General features: G+C 30.8%; 1 protein-coding gene across 1 annotated transcript; it reads left to right on the forward strand.

Moving 5' to 3' along the window:
• Positions 1-8379: 8379 nt before the first annotated feature.
• On the forward strand, positions 8380-13605 carry LOC119611789 (lectin subunit alpha-like). The gene is made up of 4 exons (XM_037967485.1): positions 8380-8402; positions 8494-8569; positions 12459-12527; positions 12633-13605. Exons 1-4 carry the CDS (start codon positions 8380-8382, stop codon positions 13488-13490), a joined length of 1026 nt encoding a protein of 341 aa, XP_037823413.1. The 3' UTR covers positions 13491-13605.
• Positions 13606-16105: the final 2500 nt, after the last annotated feature.

Below are 16105 nucleotides of genomic sequence, written 5' to 3' on the forward strand. Positions count from 1 at the left end.
TGTAAACATTGATTAAGGTGGTATAAAGCTTCTTCTTTTGGGATGAATTCAAAGTCAGGGTTTTCTTTATTAGTGGTATCTTCTGTGCTTTTTTGGGCAGAATGTTTATTTCTGCACGAGAAACATATTTTTGCATTTGGTTCAATATTAATATAAGTCTCCCTTATCTACTTCGGTACTGAAATCTTACTTGCTTTATGCTTAAGACCAAATGGGTTAAAACAAACGTTATACATATCTTATTGAACTCATTTTGAACAGAAACAATTTATGGCACATTTACAGCGATATTAAAGATATACTTAGGACATTATTACCTATGATAATAAACAAATTTTTTGTAAATCGGACAAATATTTTAGAAAATATTACAAATTATGTTTATAAATATGTACATTCTGTACGGAGACTTATTTGATTCAGTGTATATGTATAATAATCATAGAAACATTTATCTTTATTTACCTTTTTATCCTTTTATTCATTGCTAAAATATTTTGATTTTGTCCTACTGTACACTTCTTCACTTTAGTGTGTATTTTTGAAAACACCTTAGGACTCTGGTGTCTTATTTGGTTAAAATATTTAAAGGGCATATAAACAAACGGGGCCTTCTTAATATAAGCATGCATGTTTTCTTGTTATCATGTAAGTAAATAAATCGACACTGTAAAACGCAAATTTAATTTTCCATTAACGTCATAATTGCTTGTATTCATAAGCTTGGATTAAGAAATAAATATTATTAGTAATATTAGTTAATACTCTCTGATATCTGTTATTATTGTGATAAATTTACATAAATATTTGTAATAAATAATACATATTAACGTTTATGTCATAAAAACTACCGCCAGCCATCTTTATGTACACATTTTTATGTACGCAGTGTTGTTCGAAAACTAAGCATTTTTTAATAAGTAATCAAATTCTATGTCTTATATTATCATTATCTTAAAGATTTACGAAGAGCGACTCATTGTGCGTGACATATTCCATCTGAACATAATAAGATAAATTCTAACCTAAAATGTTAAATTTTTCTCTATTCTGGAGCATAAATCATGGTGATTTTGACCATTGTCGGCTTTAAAAGTTGCTGTGGCTTATTTGCTTAGACCTCAACAGATTTTCAAAAATATTCATTTAAATAAACTGTCAAAGTTCGGAACTATTTATTGAAATATAATTATAAATAAATGAAATATAATTATAATAAATGTTCATAAATATTTGAAATATATCAGACTTTCAATACGCACTTAAATAGTAGAAAGATTTACTTAGGTTTCGCACAATACTGTAAATACATATCTCAAATTTAAAAAAAAGTACCGCTACTAATAACTTCAATTCTTATGATAATATATTTTTTTGTATGTAAATATTAAAGTCATATTTATTTATTTATGTATATTTATTAAATTTAATTAATAATTTTATTAATATTAAAAAAAACAAGTATTTTTTATAACAGCTATCAAAGGTTTGGGGACTCTAAGTCAACATTTTATGCTGTAGCTGAGTTAGCACACTATATTCAATATTACTATATTCACAATTATGTTTCAAATTTAACAGAAAGTTGAAAACTACATTATATTACAGATGATAATTCTTTGTTATATTGATTCGTTCTGAAGTAACGAAAATAAAAAATCCTATCCAAAACTTATGCCCAACCGGATTCTATGACATGGGCAGGAGGCAGGAGGAAACGATGAAACTCCTAATGTACTCTCATTTCCACCTGGTATATCGCTTACAATAGATAAACCGATATTTGATGAACAGAGATTGTTAATACATCTGACATGGTTAAGGAGAGCTTTGTACCCTATAAAGTTACAGGACCGGATGGAATTTTCACGGCATTTTTGCAGATGGAGGCAGGACTGGTTTCCGTACATCAAAGATTTTCACTGCATGTTTAAAATTGACATATACACTAATTAAATGACAGGATGCCAGGGTAATATTTATACCCAAACCAGGAAAACCTGCGAGATGTACAATATAACTATCAAAAAAAAAGGGTATTTCGCGGTACCGCACAAGGTGGTTACCCAAAGTAAAGGATACAAAAACTTTACTCTGGGCAACAATTAATAGCCTCCTAAGGACCCTAAACGAGAAATGAATTAGACCTGTCTGATATTCAGACGATGTCGTAGTACTTCTTGTGTAGAAGAGCTGAAAAGGCTATATATACGGCCATGAGCTGGGGTTGAGACCAATGAGTCCTCAATGTTAACCCGTCGAAGATGGAAATCTGTCTTTTCACAAGAAAGACAAACATTTTTAAGTCTACTAAACCCTGTTTCCTGGGCAAGGGAATACCAGCAGAGTTAAGTACTAAGGTGTTATCCTTGGAGAAAAATTAAAATGGAGGCACCGTATTGAGGATAGGATCAACAAGGCACATCGGTGCTTGGAGTTCTATTACGACATTTTGGCTTTACAAAAGTGTAATAATATCAATTCTAACTTATGCTAATAATCTGGTGGACTTCTTTGTACAAAACGTGTAATATCAACTACTACAGGGAGTTCAGTTGGATACAATTGGTGCCATGAGCAATACGTAAATCAAGGCTCTGGAAATGTTGCTAGATATTCCACCCATTGAAACATATTTAAGATATAAGGCGTCACTTACAGCCAAACGGTTCATAACTTTAGGTGAACAGACCAAAAGCAGTTTAAGGACACGTCAGGTATTCTGAGTGGACACACAGGATTACGGATTCAGATGAATGTAGAGCATGTACAGAGGATAGTGACAATCTGGAGCACTTTCTTTGCCATTGTTAGGCTTTCGCCGAAATTAGATCCAAATATCTTGGAAGTGATATTATTCCAGATATAACATCCCCCACGAACACTGATTGGAAAATTCTTAGGATAGCAAAATTTAAATCAAGAAGAAAGGCTTGAAGTTTCATGTTTTCAATGTTATATTGGGTATAACATGGTTCCCATAGTGTTTGGAACAAATTTCGACAAAGACAATGACAAAGAATGTGCTCCAGTATTTCAACATCATCTGCTCCTGTCAGGAAACAAATCCTATTTATAAGATTAGACTTAGCGATTTTTTATTACCATTTACTTTGCCATTAGTCTCATTCATTACTCGTGTGTTGACTTTTCTAATTCTGCTGAGGATCCGCGTTTTATTTTCATTTTTAAAAAGACATTTACTATTAAACAAGTTTAATTTAAAACAACAATTCACAAATAAAAACTAAAAGAAAAATATCTATTAGATTGGAACCTGTTTTAATTTATTTGTTTTTTATGCAAATCCCCTTTTAATAGTAAGTTAAATTATACTACATACTTACATACATACAAACAAACAATTTGGAAATTCTACTGAAGCTATTGTTCTTTTTTTTAATCAAATATCGGAACGTGTTTGTAGACAAACCGACGCAGATACTCGTAACATGCTTCTTTTAAAATTAATTAATGGTTTGAAACATTAACTGTTTTGAAGTTTAAGATCGTCTACCAAGATCTGATATTGTATTTCTAGTTCCAATTTCTTCGATTGAAAAAAAGAAACAATTCTATTAATTTTTTATTTTCTATTTAAATCAATTTGTTGATTTCTTTTTTGAAAACAAAATGTGTTGTTTTTTAAATCTGTTTTTTATGGTTTTTGGTATAATTTATCTAACTATTTGTTATACTATATTTATATTTAGATACCGCTTAATATTGCGTATCAAACTATTGATTTTATAGTTCTAATTTCTACGATTAAAAAACAATTCTATTAATTTTATTTTCTATTTAAATTAATTTGTTTTTTTTTCTTTCTTAGAAAAAAAAAAAACAATGTTTTAAAAAAGTCTTTAGGGGTTTTATATAATACGACAATTTGTTATACCATATTTATATTTAGATACTCGCTTATCTTAATATTGCGTATCAAAGTAATTATGTTGATTCTATAACTACGCCATTATTCGAAAATTTCGCACTAGTAGCGAAATACAAGACGGGAATAATCCAAAATTGGGGTTTTTGAACGGAGTACTAGAAAATATATATCTGTCATATTAAAGTCTTTAATATACTTTTATCTATAGATACATATGTAACATACCCACTGATGTAGGGTATCATATGATCGGCCATAAGTACGAGAAACTCCCCTTTTATAAATTTTAATTAAATCAGTATGATGCGTGTTTAATTTAATTAATAGCTAACTTTTCGAAAACATATCTGACAGAAATTTTAAAAAGGAAGATATCTGGGATCTTCAGCAAAATGAATTCAACAAACATACATAGCATAATCGACTCCGCTATAGGGTCGAAAAATTATATAATAGAAATTCTTATGAAGATGAAGGGTATAAGGATATGGGTGAGAGAATCCCATAAGGCCTCTTGGAATATTAAAACGGTGGGTAGAACCACAAAGATGGGGTGACCCTAACGAGAGCAGGAGGAGAAGTCTCCTCAAAATGAGCAAGTATGAGGTTACGTATTCTGAGTGGAGACACAGGATTGTCGTCACAGCTATACAAAATTGGACGTGCGAGTTTAGACGAATTTAGAGCACTTTCTTTGCTATGTAGAACTTTCTTTGACATTGCCAAGCTTTCATAGTAATTATATTCAAATATCTCGGGAGTGATATTATTCCGGATATAACATCCCTTACGAACACTGATTGGATAATTTTTAGAAATTACATCCCGGAATCTGAGTTTCTGAACATCGAATAATACATGCAGTGAATACTATATAAGGTTTCTGTTCTTACAAACAAACATTTTCCACGAAGAGGAACGTACAACAGGCCCGATACGGGCCTAGGTGTATTTCTTCGGATTTAGTGTAGACACATCCTCATATCAACTTAACATAACCATTCAAATGTGCCGATAGTTAAAAAGTGTCGAATATTGAAAATACGACTTATTTCCTCAGATTAGTTTTTGTTTCAATATATCAATTTGGTTTATAGCCCCAAGTTAAATTAAATTTAAAAAGTAGAATAATCTTTAAAGTTTGTGTGGTTGTCTATAGAATATGTATATATTATACTAATTTATTATTTCAAAATTTTATTATTTCAAATTTCCTGTTTTTATTTCATTAAAGTCTTTCATTATTATAATTTTAAAGTTCTGTTTAAAGTTAATGCTAAAATACGTACCAGCCGGGGAAATATCGAATAAGACACACTCCATTTGTGCATACATCCATTAGTCTTACATCACAAATGCAATGGGTCCCGAAAACTCGAAATATTATAAATATGTATACGATTTTATTAATTGTTTTTGCTGTTCTTATTAAAGCATTTGCATTTAATTGATATTTCAAGTTTTTGTTTTATCGAAAACATTTGTACATATGTATACTTCAAATAGATGCAATTAATAATATAAATTTAATTTGCATATTAAATTTTAGGATTGGTCAATTTAAAATTTTTGGAATCGGAAGTTGTATTTATTTCTTTCTTGATTGACATTATATGAATATATTAATCTAATTAAAATTTCATTCTCAATATTTTATGAGAAAATTACCATTTCAATTTTGGAAAAATATTTGGCATTAAAACAAATGATTTCCAAATGATAGAAACTTGAAGGATTCAATTTCTATTTAATATAAAACGATATGTTTTGAAATAAAGCATTCAACCAAAGATAATATTAGAAGTTTCTGGTTAGAAATATTTGGACTTTAAAGCAAATTATTGTTTCATGTCATATTCAGAATCGAATGTACGAGTAAATATCCTAAGTAAGGTCTCACGTCATGGAGCGAAATGTGTCGAATTTGATTTGATAATAAATTTTTTAACAAATGAACTCATACTTCGGATTTTAATTTAATAACACATATTGAAGCGATTTATTGGCAATAAACAATCGATACTAGCAAAAATATTATTTAGGTACTATCAGATCCAAAAAAGTACCTTCTGAAATGTTTTTTGATACTGAAACAAAATCTCATTTTCCATCCCTGATTCACAATAAACCAGCGGTAAAAATACACATTATGTACTCACACATTATGTTATAATTCGTGGCAGTCAGTGGTGATGCTTTCACTTATTCTTCCACTTAGACTTAACATAAAAGTGTGCTAGGCTGCCTCATCAGTGTGCTCCCGCTTAGAATGTAAGCCACAATATCATTAGGACAAATTAAAATTATACTTATATAATGTATGGAGTTCTAAGCGAAGTTAATGAGACGCCTAAAACGCTTGCAAATAAGAATGTAATGTATGTAGATTACAATCCTATTTGCATCTGTAAGCTAAAGTACCATGCCTTCAGATTTTATTATAGAAAAAATATATATTTTTATTTTATATTAATTTTAAAATTATGCAAGTTTATTTAAAAATTATCATCAAATAAAGTTAATATGTATTATAATTCAATAAAAGTATAATTTAACAGTTTGAACGAAAATAAAAAAAATTAACCATAATTTTCTTTTGAAATTTTCGCCCATCTTCCTTTACAGCTTCTGTAAGCAACCGGTTGAATTTCGCTTGAATTAATATCCCCGGGAGAGAAATCAATTTGAACGCTCTTCTTACTCTGAAATTAACTCATTTTGAACATGGAATTAACTCGACGCAAACTTTTTAATGAAACTGGTTTATGAGGCAAAGGAAAGGTAAGAAAATAATAATATGTTGTGATGGCCTACTCCTACGTACCTTGTTACGATACGTGTTATTCGGACGTAGAGTGATCCGCCGACTAGTATGCACTTGGTATCTTCTAGGGTGTGTTCCCTCACTCTCGTCCCGAACCGTAAACAAATAAAAAAAAAAATTGATGAAAACATTAAGAATTTACTTTACACTCACATGCAGCAGAATAGGGAGACAGGTGTAAGTCTCCAACCGCCCTTCCCAACCTTGGTCGTCTCTCTATGCCATCATATTTTCGGACGACCCCCGTATGTCATACATTTTCTCTTCCCTTACTTCATATTAGCAACCCATATAAAAATACTTAAGCCTTCATCTTTCACTTAATCTAGTCTCACATTATTTATTATAATTTCTCATTAAATGCTTATTCCTTATTTCTTAACTTAAATCTAACAATAGGTTGTTCTTTTTTTCTTTATTTAAAATTCTCTTTTCTTTTATTTTTATTTGCAGGCCGAAATGGCCAAATTAAATCGAATCCTGTTTTACAGGCGTTGGACTTGAAACAACAATCTAATTTTAAATTTTTCGGTCTATATTATATTTCTAATATCCCTTTTTGTTATTCTTCTTTTCTTAATAATATGTTAATAATTAAAAAAAACTTAAATTATCGTTACAAACATAAAAATTACAATTCTAATGTTTCTCTTTCACATATGTAGGGGAAAACACCGAAACAAAGAGTATCTACTATTCACTCTTATCAAAAGGGGAAGGAAAATATAACCTGATTCACAATAGTAATGTTCGATACACAACTTACACCGTCACAAATCACTAATTTTTTTTACACCTGAATGAGCTCACTCAACTGGATTTTCAGATATCATTAATTTATCTCAGTATACTAAAAGCTACTCACAGATTCTATGGTATATCCTGTTTACTTTACCAACTGAACTCTCCTTTAAAGTATCCTATTTGTTTGTAGGTTTTCAAAATTGGCATACATACAAGAGATTTACAAACAAATATTTGGGACTACACTCAACAGATTCACTTACAAACTAACCTTAATATTTAAAACTACGTAAATACTATGACAATAGAATATAATATTATTAATTTTTTATGGTTATATAGGGATGTATTATTATTATTTTTGTCCTTTTTCTTATCTTCTCTTTATATTACTTCGACCCACTTGGCTACACTTTTCCTCACTCTTTATTTGTGCTCAATCAAGGTGTTTACTTTATGCCAGAGGTTGGTTTGAGTCTTCTTTTCTTTGGGAGGATTAGTATTTAAGATTCAATAGCATCAATCTTCATTAAAAACCACTTTGGCTGGCCCTGCTCCAGCCAGTGGTGTGCGCCTACGGTTTCGTTCTTTAAAAGGCAGGGAACTTCTATAAAAATTATTCTTCGCAACTTTCCTAAATATTAATTAACGTTCATTAGAACTGATTGTTATTACTAATTAAGTTTTTTTATTCTTACCAGAACTTTTCCTCATATAAAAGTTATTTAAACAAATATTGTTGACAAGAGGTTATAGTCAATTATTTAAATTTATGCTCTCCACACAATTATTATCAAATTCAAAAAATGTTGTTTCTTTTCCATACAAAATACCGTTTATAAAATAAAAATTTTGTTTGAGATTTTTAATAAATTTTATCTTATAATACATATTTACTTACGTGAAAAGATTTTTGGGCATGTGGGATTGTCTTTTTGTAAGGTAAATTAAAAAAACACGGTGGCAACATGTAAATTTTTTGACAGAAGTGTCTACTTTTGTTGTTTTTGTAGAATTGACTTCACCTTATAAGTGCACCCTGGTTTGACGTTTCAAACTGTGAAAAATTGCGAATTGTTATAATTTTTAATTTTAAATGTGCATTAAAAGTATTTATTGCAAATTCTGTTTATAGTGGCAAAAATATATGATTTGTTCTACATGATTTAACCGATAAGAAGTGGCAGACTTTTTATAGCCTAGAGCACTATATTTAGGAGGGTGCTATGGCTTTGTGTTGATGTTTGTAACGCGCGAACATATTGGTCCTATACCACATTTGGCTTGAGAACCATATTGATATTGGTTCAGATCGGTTCATTATTTCTACAATCGAACCCCCGAATAGGCTTTGGTTCTCAAAATGTTGATTGTGCAGAAATTATAATAACATTTTTAAATATGTATAAAAAAATCATACTTTGAAGTATAGCAATAATTGTGTTATAGTTGACCTCCAAGTAAGGTTCACTTCAGAAATGACTAATGAATATTAAAGAAAATAGATGAAAAAAAAACGTAAACAAAATCTGTTAAAAATCGTTTAAATATACATACAAAGATACATATTAAGATAAACGACATAAATAATTTATTCTAAAAAATTTATAACTCAATAAAAATCTGTGGTATTCTGTTCCCTAGAACAGGGGTCGGCAAACTACGGCTCGCGAGCCAAATGCGGCTCTTTAGATGTGGAGCTGCGGCTCTTTAGTTCCATACACACATTTTATTTATTTTATAAAAAAATATATTTATATAATTTAAAATCTTTCTGAATCGATTAAAGAGCAGTGTATTAAAACTAAAAAACAATTCGCAAACGTTTCTACAATATACATAACTATTCAACTTTGTTTAATCGTTCTGTACATGAACAAAACAAAAAAAATTCTTCTTGAGTAAGAACGGAAACAACACCATTAGCTTTCACTCATGTCCTTGATTTTTTTTTGCCCTGGCAATCGTACATTTGAGAATAAATCCCCATTGAGCCATTTGGAATCGGTACCGGATCTCTAGAAATGCAGTTGATTAATTTAAAAAGTAAAGCTTTGTGTAGTGGAAAATTGTCCAAGTTTAAATGCAAGTGGGAAGAGTTAGGTAAGAAGCCAACTAACAAATGAAAATTTATAGTCGTTTTTGAAACTTTAAACAACAAGTTATGATCCAAACTTTCTGAAGCTATACAAACCTATCACTCCCAATGTATTTGTTCTATGTACAAGTTAGTATTGTAAGAAACTGTTTAATTATTTAAATTTTTAATCGAAAAGTTCTCTATAAACAAATGGGGTATCATATGAGCGCTCCTACGAAATTTTCGTGCTTTTCGAAGTAAAACGTGGTTTATTTGAAAACAGAAACAGAGATTTTTGTTCCAATAATACATGTTTGTGTCGAATTGTTTCGCTATACTGATATTATTAGATCAGTTATGAGCGTTAGAGTACATTTCTGAGTAGGCCTTATATTGGGGTTAGTCAATTATGGTTCGATGTCCGCCATATATCATATATGTCAAACAAGCATAAAACAATTTTTGAAAATTTTTATCACGATTGCTGCCTGATATGCTTTCAAAGTACTTTTAAATGATATCGTTGTCGCCCTACTCTAATAAACCTTTATATCTTTTTATAACAACTGTTTAACACTTGAGCATTCTAATGACCTATAAAAATTCAAAAAGTATTTGTAGTCAAAAATCGATAAGAAATATTCCTTGCAGAATTGTCTTGTAGATAAATAAATAAAAAATATGTTTTTGAATGATTTCATAAAGTATTTAAGTTTTAATAAACAAACAAGTAGGAAAGTATAGTCGGGCATGGCCGACCATATAATACCTTACACCATGAGTATATTTTAAAAATTTTTATTTTTCACAAAGAAACTTTTATGTTGAATTTTACGTTAATTCCAAAGTATTTAAGCAATTTATTTATAAAAAACAAATTTTCTAAATGAGGCTTTATATAGGAGTATAGGTTATTAATGTTAATTATGTTGAGTTTCATTGCGATACAAATGGTTACAAGTCAATTTTAGACGTTTAAGAAATTTTTTGAAGGGGGGTTTGTATGGGGGCTAGGGTCAAATAAGGGCCGATCATTACGAAAATCTGCAGTGTCATTTATACTTATATAAAACTTATTTGTGCCAATTTTTAGAGATAATAGTATATTTGACGTAATTATGGCATAAAAAGCCCAAATCGGGAGGTACGGTTGTATGGGGGCTATGTGAAATAATGGACCGATTTCAACCATTTTCAATAGGCTTCGTCCTTGGTCCAAATTTCATCAAATTATCTTGAAAATTGCGGCCTGTACCTTGCGCACAAGGTTTACAAGGACAGCCAGCCGGACAGACGGACGGACGGACATGTCTTAATCAATTCAAAATGTGATTCTGAGTCGATCGGTATACTTAAAGGTGGGTGTAGGACCAATATTTGTGTGTGTTACAAACATCAGCACAAACGTGTAATACCCTCCCCACTATAGTGGTGTAGGGTATAAAAAGTTGTGACTCTTTTAAAACCTATGTTTTGTAAACAGCTCATAAATTTTATAGTAATATATAATTCGTTAAAATATTTGTTAATTAAGAAAATCACTTTAAACTAAATCATTGCTGGTGTAAGTTAATAACATGTACATTTAATTAGGTTTTTATACCCTACAACTCTTTAGTGGGGAGGACGAAGCCTATTGAAAATTGTTAAAATTGGTCGATTATTTCACCTAGCCCCCATACAACAGAGCCCCCTGAAAAGTGCATTTGAGCTCATAATTATGTTAAATATACTTGTATCTCGATAAAAAGCGGTACAACTAAGTTTTATACAAGAATTGATGACGTTGACTAATTTGGTAATGATCGGGCTTTATTTGACTCTAGCTTCCATACAAAGACCCCTTCAGAAAATTACTTGAATATCCACAATTTACTTATAAACACAAATATCGCGCAAAAATATATATTATGTAAATATAAATCTATGCACTAAATGTTATCGGGATCGATCCATAGTTGCCCCTTGCCCCCCATATAAAGACTGTCTTAGAAAATATGTTTTTCGTCCGTAAATATATTAAATATATCGGAAACAAGTTAATATCAAGATAAATGTTTTATTATTAAATCACATTTAATATTTATAACTAGGGTAGGTTATCATATGGTCGGCCACGCCCGACTATACTTTCTTACTTGTTCTACATTGTATCACTATCTTTCGATCCTATAAAAGAAAACAACAAAACAACTTATCAGTTCAATTTACTCATTAAGAGATTCCATAGGAAAATATTTTGTATTTCTACTTTTGTAGAATTATAGTCGATTTTAAGGGGACTTTACACGATCACACTTTACGGACGTAAAGTCTAATGAAAAAGTAAAATAAAATTCCATCTGTATGGGTCGTAGTGCTTGGTGCCCCCCTTAATCAATCAATCAAGGATCGTTAAAAAACTTATTCCAATCGAATATTGATACGACACTAACATTGACATTAAATTAATTTTCTGAAGCGATCCTTATATCTGAGTAACTGTGTCAACTTTCAGTAGAACGTATGTACCAAATATACCACGAATTCTTAAAAGTTGAAACCTGTATCTTACACACAATATTTTAATTGATTACAGGCAAGTGATTTAAAACGGTTATAAAATCAATTATTTTTTGGCGTCACAAATGTCAGCATAAATACAGAATACTTTTTTTTCAGTAATATACATACATACTCAATATTTTTACTTATTGTATTAACAGCTGACAGGGAACTGATAAGTTTGTTTTAAAATGTATTTCACATTTCTCCGGTATTTCTCAATGTGCATCACACTTTTATTTTACTAGACACTTTATTGTTGACAAAGTAGCACGAGTATTTAAAATTGGAACTAATTGCAGAAAATAACTAAAATGTATTTTGAAAGTTATTACTATTTCTTGATCATAAATTTAATTTTGAAAATTATTCAGATTAATGCAATTGGACAACTTTATACCTCATTTACAAATAAAAACTATTACATTGATTTTGATCAAAAGGTACTTAATTTTTTTTGTTGTAAAATATTTGTTATTAGTTTGTTATTATTTTAAAATTAATTATTAATTATAAAATAAGTGTTAAATAACATTTTATTTTCAAAGTTTAATTGGTTCGATGCTAATTATGCCTGCACACAAATGAATATGAATCTGCTGGAAATAAAATCGGAATCAAAATCCCATGAAATTAACATGGTACTCAAAAATGTTGAAAAACAAACTAATATAGGCAATCTTTGGATTGGCGGCATTTGGACATTATATCCGAGTAGGAACCTTGTTTGGCTGTATACAGGGGAAAAATTCAGTTACACTAATTGGATTGATTACAATCCAGATTTTAACAGAAATGATGAGTTTTGTGTCGAATTGATTAAACGTGAAAATTGGAAATGGAATGATATCGACTGTACAAATAGGCTTGGCTTTGTGTGTGAATACAGCAAAGAAATGGAAATTCCAAAAAAATTGGAATATGAACCACAATTTAAAGAGGAAGAATTAAATGCATTGGACGACCTAGAAGAAACCGAGTGTAATAACTTACAGAAAGAAATTATAGATTTGAAAGATAACGAAAATGAATTGTTGCTACAGTTGCAAAATCTTACAGAACAAAATAAGCAAATAGAAAAAGATTTGAAAATGGAAATACAAAAATTGCAAAATGAAATAAAACAGTTAAAAGAACAAGAAACGGAAACAAGGAACCAACATGAAGTGAAGCTACAAGTTGAAATTACAAAGCAACAAATTTTACAGAAAGAACTAGAAAATTTACAAAAACAACTTCAAAAATTTAAAGTAAGCGATTTAGAAAAACATCTACATATTGCACAATTACTGAATCAGCCACAGAATGAAAACCAACTTAACGATACAAATGGGCCAAATAACATTTATGTTTATTCACCATACTTTATATTTTTGAATAGCGTTAATAATTCTACCAATATTTAAATATATAAAATAAATAAATAATTTATATAATTATATAAATGAAATTCTCTGATTTAAAAAAATCCCATCTCTGAATTAAAATTATAAAATATACAAGATTGTTTAATGATAACAACATAACAGCATTTTTTTTTTTTTTAATTTTATTTATTCTTTATTGAATCTTTCTTATGTAGAAATTTACAATAAGTATCAAAATCTTAACCTAAATTATAACTAACGTTGTTATTGCCAATGCAATTTTAACCAAAGTTCTCGATAATTTGATTATTTGGCAAAATCCAATGTTTCCGTTCTTCTCAGTCGTCTATGACCCTCAAATGACAGCAACTCCCTGGCAAGGGGATTTGGGTGATCCATTAGTTTCGACAAGTAGGTTAAACAAGAGAATTTGATTTCCTCGCGTATTATGGGGACATAACAATATTAACACTATAAAAACCATTAATGATAAGGAAGATCACTCAAGCCCAATGTCAAAGAATACTGGTGCCATACCAAAAAACAAGCCAAATACATTGAGCTCGCATAAAACGGAAAAGATCCAAACTGGAATGGACCGTTATGTCACTTATACAAAACGTAAGTCCAGCCCTAGGACTTCAAAATTGGAACCAAATCCAAAACAGGCGAAAACAAATTCGGTAAGTCAAAATCGTTTTGCACTCCTTGACAACCAGGAAAGTGAAAAAGCACCATCCATGCCTCTAAAAGACCACAAGCCACCTCCCCTCTATTTGCGCGAACCTACCACAAATCTACTGGTTAATAAGTTGTCCCAACTTGTAGGCAAAGAAAACAGGAAACAAAAATAAAGACTTATTCAGAAAAGTCTTTTAGAACAATAGCTGATAGTTTTGATTCTGAGAAAAGAAATTATTACACATATCAACTAAAAAGTGCAAAGGGTTTGGCAGTAGTTATCAAAGGTGTAGATAGTTCTTTACCAAATGATGACATTAAAAAGGCGCTAGAGACTGAAGGTTATGAAGTGAAGTCCATTCACAATATATTTAACAAGGACAAAATTCCTCAACCAATGTTTAGAGTTGAAATTACTTTTAACTCTTCACAATTGAAGAAAAAGGGTGATACTCATCCCATATATAGTTTAAGATATCTTCTTAATCGCAAAACAACTGTAGAGGAACCCATTAAACGCAGAGGTCCTCCTCAATGCCTAAATTGCCAAGAGTTCGGTCACACCAGAACTTTCTGCAAATTACCATCAGTTTGTGTGAGATGCGGAGACATCCATAAAAGCCAAGATTGTCCCCACCAAAAAACAGATAACAATAAAAGAAAATGCAGTAACTGTGGTCAAAATCACACTGCTAACTATTGCGGATGTCCAGTATATATACACATTCAACAATTAAATAAGGCCAGAAGACCTTTATATGCTCAATATAAAGCTTCTAACTTCCCAAGTCTTCCAAATACTTCTAGTGCTCAATATAGAAGTATCACAAATAAAAGCAATCAGAATAAATCGTATGCCCATACGACAAAAGAGGGTTCCGTTACCCAAAGTAATGCAAAACAAACTTCTAGTGCCCAATATAGAAGTCTTACAAATAAAAATAATGAAAATCTGCAAACAAATAATGAAAATAATACCACGTTAGAGGGTGTACCCGCACCCGAAACAAATTCTCAAAGCTCTATGCCAGAAAAGGACCATATCCAGGCCACCTCTATAAATATACCTGATAGCAGAGTTACAATATCTTCAATATATTGTCCTCCTAGGTATAATATTAATCGAGAGCAGTTTCTCGATTACTTTAAAACTCTTGGACCAAGATTCATAGCAGCTGGTGATTATAATGCAAAACATACATTTTGGGGCTCTCGCCTCATTACTCCCAAAGGCAGACAATTGCTAGAAGCAATATCGCATAACAGACTAGATGCCATATCTAGTGGCCAACCTACCTATTGGCCTACAGACCTCAATAAGATTCCCGATCTAATTGACTTTGCTGTAATTAAAAACATAAAACGAGAATTTATTTCAGTGATCCCTTCACTGGACCTCTCGTCAGACCACTCGCCTACAGTTTTAACGTTATTAGAAACCCCAAATAAATTGGAAAACTATTGTTCTTGTTTCCCTAACAAGATGATGAACTGGTTAAAGTATAAAATGTATGTCAGCTCACACTTGCCACAAAACATTTCATTGAAAAATGACCATGAAATACAATCCGCTGTCGATATATTTACGGATATCTTACAAGATGCTGTCAAAGTTTCTACACCCCCAGTCACCTTGGGATACTACAAAAATTCGAAATGTCCTAGGAACATTGAGTCTCTAATTAAAGAAAAGAGAACACTCAGGCGTCACACAGTGGTATAGGAAAAAAAAAGAGGGAAATAATTCGGTAACTTCTAAACGGTCAATCCGATATTGATGAAATTCGGTATGCACAAAGAGGAGGTGTTGTCGAGTTTAGGTTTTGAATTTGGACCTTATAGGCCAACCAGGGGCCCGACGGGGGGTCCTCAAATTAGGGCACCTCGGCTATGTTAAATTTTTAAAACGATCCTATTTCTTCATTTGAGTTCCGATTTAAAAAAAATTTCGTATATAGAATCTACTCATCGAG

The sequence above is a fragment of the Lucilia sericata genome, unplaced genomic scaffold (genome assembly GCF_015586225.1).
Source record: "Lucilia sericata isolate MDLA Ls3-8-SP2 unplaced genomic scaffold, ASM1558622v1 Contig000031F_arrow, whole genome shotgun sequence".
NCBI classification, from domain to species: domain Eukaryota; kingdom Metazoa; phylum Arthropoda; class Insecta; order Diptera; family Calliphoridae; genus Lucilia; species Lucilia sericata.

What these genes read in the sequence shown, in the direction of transcription:
- LOC119611789 (XM_037967485.1), top strand. Translation starts at nt 8,380, where the DNA reads ATGTGGGATTGTCTTTTTGTAAG. An exon ending in TGGGATTGTCTTTTTGTAAG is followed by an intron (nt 8,403 to 8,493) that starts GTAAATTAAAAA and finishes TCACCTTATAAG; the next exon opens with TGCACCCTGGTTTGACGTTT. An exon ending in ACATTGATTTTGATCAAAAG is followed by an intron (nt 12,528 to 12,632) that starts GTACTTAATTTT and finishes TTATTTTCAAAG; the next exon opens with TTTAATTGGTTCGATGCTAA.